This window comes from Galendromus occidentalis, unplaced genomic scaffold (genome assembly GCF_000255335.2).
Source record: "Galendromus occidentalis unplaced genomic scaffold, Mocc_1.1 scf7180000075756, whole genome shotgun sequence".
NCBI classification, from domain to species: Eukaryota; Metazoa; Arthropoda; class Arachnida; order Mesostigmata; family Phytoseiidae; genus Galendromus; species Galendromus occidentalis.
In genome coordinates, this window is record NW_003803746.1 from 563,130 (window position 1) to 570,320 (window position 7,191).

A 7,191-nucleotide genomic window follows, 5' to 3' on the forward strand; every position below is an offset into this window, starting at 1 on the left:
ATGAAAGTCTGAGACCTACACCAGAGGAAATGAGGAATGGGTGCTCCAGACACGGATCGAGCGAATATTCAAAGCACTAGATTATATGATCATGTGCATCAGCATGCATTCGTGTCGTTCCGGCGTTTGCGGTCGTCTCCAAGCGAGTAATTGTTTCAGGATACAGATCTTCTATCGAGCCATGCCGCGGCCCGAATTCAGATCGACACATCATGCAACGAAACGGAGTCGCTGGAAGGCGGATGCAAATCCCTGTGGGACGATCTGCTGTGTTGGCCGCCAACCCCAGCCGGCAAGGCGGTGATACTTCACTGTCCGAGAGAGCGGTCGTTCAACGCCTCGTGTGAGTATTTCCAGGATCAGTCCCGATTCTTTCGAATTCGTCACTCTCCTCCTGAGCCCACTTCTGTACTTACCTACTCTCCTCCTGAGCCCAGGCCCAGCGACGAACTCGGAAGTTTGAGTGCCTAACATTATCGTTCAAAAACCTAGGGCATGTCTCTTTTCCCTTCACGTGCGATCCTCAAGTCAGACAACTGAATTTCCAGTCACCGTACAGCGGACATGCCAATCCGGAAAATGGGGTCCGGCGAACTACCTCGAATGCCTCAGCTACGCGTACCGAGAATACCGCAAGACTCTCCAGTACCATCTTTCGGCCCTCAATCGGATATCACTCTTGGGCTACTCCACGTCTCTTCTCCTGCTCATCATGGCGTTCTTTCTTCTGGCCTCCCTCAAGTGAGCTATACAGATGCAAAGCGTATGGCTAGTTGACCGAAGCAGCGCCCGAGCTGGCGATCAGGCCACATTTCTTCCCCGGTCTGCCGGCTCGCATTCATATGTATGATGTGCAGATATGCCTGCCTGGACGCGTTCGCATGCTTGCGCTTGTATTAAGAAGTCCGCCTCGCGTCCAAGATCCATGATTTGTCTTGTGTGCTATGAAGCCACCAGCTTCTGTGAGGATGTCAACAGAGGAGGCTCGCTCAGAGCGATAGACAATTCGGCTCGATGCCGAAGTCGCTGCAGAAGGCGTCCTGAACGGCTTCCCCTGAGGATTTATCCGGGATCACATTACATTCGATTTTACCTTCCTCAGGAGATTGCGCTGCGCCAGGAATAGACTTCATCTTCATCTGTTTGCATCATTCATCGTTCGGTGTACCGTACTGGTATTCAAACATCTGTATTTTAAAAGTGGAGTCACCTCATTCAACACTTATGTGAGTGAACCGCCAGTACTGGAATTTCTGGAGGATTGGAATCGAATCCCTCTGTACGCCATTTCTGGGCAGGAGCGGGAGAACGCCGATTTGTAGGTCGACATAAAGCGCGCCGCCTAATGGCTTGGCATAGTACGCTCACCCTACTACATACTTACGCAATTTTTCCCCCTTCGACCGGAAGCTCTATTTGCTTAACTCTTTCCTCATGGTAAGTCACGCATCGTTGCCACGTCTCCCCGAGGCCGGTCACGTCGTTGCTGGTTGCAGGTTGCTCCTTGCTTAATCCCTATGAGAAGTTCCCTCCGGAAAGTCATCCCATATTTCCAAAGCCTGCCTAGATTTCTAGGCTGTGTGCTCATCTCAACTGGGGATCAACTAGATCCAATCCAGGCTCGGTATTTTGAAGGCTGGTGTTCCTCGGACTCATGTATTTATATGTTCACGAAGACATCCACGATAAGGCAGTGGATGTTAGGGTTACCTACATTCAGAGCTTCGGTCGACACAATGGATAAGCTACTCGCTTGATTGCGAACGAGGACCCGATTCGCTGACAAAGACGAGCAGGCCCTTGGAGAAGTTCTGAAAGGAGATAGGGATGCCCCGGGGTCTCGATCGACACGCTCACCCTGAATGAAACCGAGCCAGGGTAAAATCATGCGATCTTGTCTCAAGTCTTGAACTTACAGGAGTACGTCACGTGCCGTCTATTCACCCTGCTCTTCCACTATTCGTTGATGGCGAACTATTGTTGGATTCTGATGGAGGGACTCTATTTGTACAACATAATCTTTATGGCCGTCTATGCAGATAATTCCAAGATTGCGAAGTATGTCATCATGGGCTGGGGTGAGTTCTCGACGCTTCTTCTCGTACCTTATATTAGATCATATGGGGCTGACTTGATAGACATCGGGTGTCATGAGTTGTGAACTTGTTCTTTGAGAGCGAGACAGTTTGATCATCTCTTCAATCTAGCGCGTCAACGGGATCCATGAGACGTTGAGAGGGAGGTAAACTGAATGTTAATCGAAAAATTCTCCCCAGGTCTGCCCCTGCCATGGGTTGCCATTTGGGCTCTGGTCCGCTTTTTCTTCGATAATTACAAGTGAGTTTCCCTCGAGACATCCGCTCCTCCGTGTAAGCGGACTGATAATATTACACGTTACAATACTCGAGAGAGACGGTCGGAAACTCATTTTCGTGGGGCTTGTCTGAGTCTAGCCCCTAGCCCGACAATCGGAAGAACTCGGCGGAGTTTGCCAGGGGATGAGTTGAAGTCTAATCGATCAGGTCTCGGTCGGCTTCCTTGTCGCGCACGGCGTACATCTAATCATCCTTCCCCGCGACGTTATTCGAGTATCGACCAAGACTGCGGAAAAGGAGAATACTCGAAGCTGAGGTTATCTCGATGAAAACTTCATTTCTTCGACAATAAGATCTCTCGGCATTATGCAGTTCAGCGCCACGGACGGAATGCGCCTCTGCATTCCGAACGCCGATAATGATAAACGTCAAATGAAGGTTGAAAATGAGCTCCGATCACTCGAGTTCTTCCCGCGATCGAATGCGCTTGGATAAATTTGGCGAGGATCCGCAGCGACTCGAGGGATTTTGATGACCTTGTGTGAGATTGACAGGGATGGCTCGCGACGGTGGAGATTTCTTCGTCGACGATAAGCGGAAGGACGACATCCGCAACAATTGATTTCCAATCAATGACTTCCTGAGCCAAAATCTCAGACGAGTACGATTCCTGGGCTTGGCAGGTTCTTACGTTGAGGTAGGAGCTCGGGGATCCGATTGTCCGAACAATTACTGCCGCCATGGTGCCATCTGTTTCCCAGACATAAGCTCCCGTTGTCATTTACCGGGAGGCTTCAATCTCAATTTTTACGGCAGAGCGCTGCGGGGTTCGCAACATTTCAGAGTGTCGAACGCACTCGGCGGAAGTCCCGATTTCCTGTATACACGGATACGCGATGATGTTCTTTTGTAGATTTTCATCCTCGAGCTTTCGCTCGCTGGCTCCTCCCCACGAGGCGATGTCGAGACATCCTATTCGACCGAGCCCTGCCGGCAAACGGCATCTTCGACTCTGACCAATCCTTGCGTAGCAGTACTGAGGAAATATCACGGGTCTTCGATCATTTTGAGGGTATTGAGCGAACGACGGACTCTGAGCGCATCGAAATAAGTTATTTCTATAATTATTTTTTTTCTTGGTGGACGCGGAGAGCTCCGTGAATATCGTCATGTACGGCTTCACGTATTCCGATTCATCCGAAAGTATCCGTTTAGTCGCTCAGTTCTTCTCTCCAGTCTGTACTCTTGCGAGAGAGGTACCTACTCGTTTTCTGAGTCGTCATTCTTCGAGGAGATACAATCACGGGGGATGCGACTTCTTTTTCACGTTGTCTCCTCCTGGGGAACCGACATGTGTCGTGTCGATGAAGGCCGGAAACTTGCCGGGTCGAAGAAGACCTATTGCGTCCTCTTGCCATTGCCGTGTGTCGCCATTCGCATCCTTCCATAATGACTATGTATCCGTTTGTGCAGAATGAACTTTCGGCCGATAGGCTTTTTCCCGATATCGAGTGCTCTAAGCGGAGGCTTCACATCACCCGAGGGAATCCAGACATCCGTCTTCTATTGTATCTTGCATTAAGGGATGCGTTATTTTTCTCTTGCAGGTGTTGGATGGAAGTGAAACATCGGGTGATCACATGGATCCTCAGGGGTCCAATATCGCTCTCTATAGTGGTACGTGTAGAGATAAGTAGCTCCTGCGACCAATTCCGGTCTGACTCTGTCTAACTAAGTCCGGGTATGTCTTGCTCACTGCCTTCGGAACTCTCTCCGATTCTTATCGAGCAGTCGACTAACCAGAGCCTGGGGGTTCCGAAACTTAATTGGTGCCGGATTGCGTTCGCTCACGTTACACCTGAACACATTCACGCTTCACGCGTTGAGAACTAACAGTTCGGCTAACGCTCCAAACGCTCCACTCCTCGTGCACTTAAATCAGACAGGGAAAACCTTTCTGTGCCACGGTAAACACGCTTCGCAGGGCCGGGATTTCCGCTTCGATGGCTGACGGAATACAGGCATCTCGCCTTAATTGTGGATGACGTTTCTTTACGCATAATGGGGGGAGAAATCACATCTCAGCGCTGGGCACGAGTCTGACCGACATCTTTCCCCTCGATCAACTAAGAGCTTCGATTAGAACTTCCGTGCTATCAACACTCGAGAACACGTCCTCTGAAAGAGACTCTTGCTCGCTCCACAGTTGAATTTCTTCTTTTTCCTGAACATCACTCGGGTGTTATTCGTCAAGATGTCTGCAACACACATTCCGGACGCTCGGAAAGTGCGATACAGGTAGGTGACTTCTGACGACGCGACGGTCCAGCTCGAAGTATTCTCCGTCGAGCGAGAATGGTTCCATTCAGTTCGAATCGACGGCGGAGTTACGTTTTCCTGACCTTTCCTGGAAGAGGAAAAACTTTCGATATCGAAATGATGATGGGACGATCACATCGAGGATCCGTGCTCAGTTCGATCTTGAGAATTCGATAAGAAGCCTATCTTTCTCCGGAATATTATGAGGAATATGATCTCGCGGAACACGAATTTCGATACCCCGAGCTTAGTCTCGGATCGAAGGAATAATTTCGAGGCGGTGTAGCGCGCTCTCGGAGCCAGAGCTGCTCGGAACCCTCTCGCTGGCAGAATTCACTTCCGTTGTGAAGAACAAAGCGCACTATCATTGAGGCAGATATAAACGCACGATTTTCACGGTGTCGGCGCGAGGTGAACCACCCTTCCGAAGCTTGCCGAAAATCCGGGAGGAACGGAAGCGGATTGGAGGGGTAGGGATTTCCCGCTTAATTCTTTGATGCTGGTCCGATTCGAGTCCGAAGAACGCGATATGTTCGAAGGTTAATCAGAGCCAGCGATCCCCTACCTACGCGGTGCGAGTCGCAGGCCTTCAATAGCGCCCCGCTAGTTCTATCGTTCTGGTTTCTCAAATCAATGCGATCCTGCGCATGCAGGTCTCGTGCCCTTGAATAATGGGGGACTGCCCTAATAAATAATTAATCACTAATTATTACTTGCGGCGTTCCATGACAGGGTGCCAAGAAGAGATCCGAGAAGATGTCGAGAAGAAGCAGAGCTGAGGGGCGCTAGCCACCGAAAAAGTCGATCTGGAAGTTTCTCTCAAGCAGCATCCTCGGTGTGGGGGCGCGAGTTTCAAACACATTCAATGCTCTTCCAGGAAGTGGTTCAAGTCCACACTCGTGCTAATCCCCTTGTTTGGGGTGCATCAAATCCTCACCTTGATCGTCAGCCTCCTGCAGACGGACGAGTTCGGCGGGCAAATGGAATTCATCTGGCTTTACGTCGAAGTCGTCTTCAACACTTTCCAGGTAAGCCAATCCGATGGACATGCTCGTCTGCTTCTCCCCAACCGATCGTATAATCGAGGTATGAGTCGATTAGCTTCGAGGGTGCTCGATCCGCTTCACTAGTCACTCGTGTCGCAGACAACTGTCTCGCGACCGATCAATGTAGCGGTGAGACCGTCGATCTCAGAAGCGCCCCGCCGTCGTGGTACCCAACTCCGTCGGGAGGGGATCGTGGGTAACGATGACCATTTATTTGTCTCGGACATTGTTTTGTGCTCCGTCGTGGAGGCGGATACCGAGGTGGACATATAATTCCGCACTAGACCTACCTCATCAATTGCTGTCCGCAGTCTGTTGCTGAAGGACGTCGGAGACGTACAGAAGAAACAGTGCTGTGCAGCCGGAACATTACGATCGGGGATCGAGTTTCATGAATATCTCCTGAAGGAATCGATGCCGAAGGCACGAAGCTTATCCATTCCCGAATTGATTCCCTCTGAGATCCTGTCGACTGAGAATTGCGAAAACTCCACGGGAATAGAAAGGAGTGAGAGCGTGTGTCACGCAGGGGGAACAGAACAAACATTCATTAATGAAGTCGAGTGTTCCGCGCGGTCGGGTCGGTCAATTAAGTCCATCTTCTGTCCTATTCCGCGGGGGTTCTGACAACGCTCTGAAAGAAATTGACTTATGGTTCTTTCTGCGCCTTTCATTCGCAGGGCTCGGTGGTTGCCTTGCTCTACTGTTTTCTGAATAACGAAGTCCAAGCTGAAGTCGTGCGACTTCTACCCGAACGACTGCGGAGAGCGATACCCACGGGCGATACCGCGAACCACTCGCCGCCGGATTCTTCAAAGAGGGACTCATTAGCTCCGAATGCTTGCACCTTCAAAGGTTCGTGCAGTTGACTCAGTTCGGAGGAACTGCTCTCGCTAAGACTCGCTCTCTTTGTTTCCTAATCTTGGAATATGGGGGAAGAAAAGCAACCGGAGCGTCGCTCCCGCGGTGTGCGGTGGCTGTGATCTCTAATCGATTCCCGGAGTCTGCGGGTACTTGGGAAATAGTAGAATTCAACTCGGGCAGGGACGAGCTCACTAGAGACCTTCGGTTTCAGTACATGGAAAACGGAGGTTGCTGCGCAGGGTTTCCACGGCACACACGACAACGCTTCATGAGGATATCGAGCAATGTACACTCCATCGCAACGGAAACACGCCGGCCCACGACAGGATTCCGGAAGCTGTACACTTGACCGCTGACTCGAATGTGTGATCACTACGGTCGGATCGAATGGAGAGGATGAGATCATCGAAGAGTACTTCCTCACGGAGCGAGATACATGCTCTGCGGGAATTCAGCGCTCCTATAACCATATCCTGATGCTCTGGATAGACTCGGCTCCCTCGAATTTTCTTAATTGTGTTCGGGGACACCGTGTTTGGAGGTCTGCTATATTCCGCCTGCTCGTTGATCATGCATGTCTCTCGTCTGGATCATCAAACTAGGGGAGAAGCCAAGATGGGGCTCTAGCCCCCCTTTCCCCCGGAGCA

The 7,191-nt window shown here is 50.7% G+C and overlaps 1 protein-coding gene across 1 annotated transcript in view; it reads left to right on the plus strand.

Moving 5' to 3' along the window:
• The window catches only part of LOC100904112 (secretin receptor), a 34,440-nt gene extending 27,527 nt beyond the window's left edge, over positions 1-6,913 (plus strand). Inside the window, exons 3-12 of the mRNA XM_003738061.2 lie at positions 160-343; positions 549-741; positions 1,103-1,226; positions 1,919-2,078; positions 2,277-2,337; positions 3,923-3,992; positions 4,522-4,613; positions 5,512-5,662; positions 6,361-6,535; positions 6,756-6,913. Of these exons, the coding sequence (XP_003738109.2) occupies positions 160-343; positions 549-741; positions 1,103-1,226; positions 1,919-2,078; positions 2,277-2,337; positions 3,923-3,992; positions 4,522-4,613; positions 5,512-5,662; positions 6,361-6,535; positions 6,756-6,913 (1,368 nt within the window). The remainder of the gene's footprint in view (positions 1-159; positions 344-548; positions 742-1,102; positions 1,227-1,918; positions 2,079-2,276; positions 2,338-3,922; positions 3,993-4,521; positions 4,614-5,511; positions 5,663-6,360; positions 6,536-6,755) is intronic.
• The last annotated feature ends 278 nt before the right edge of the window (positions 6,914-7,191 follow it).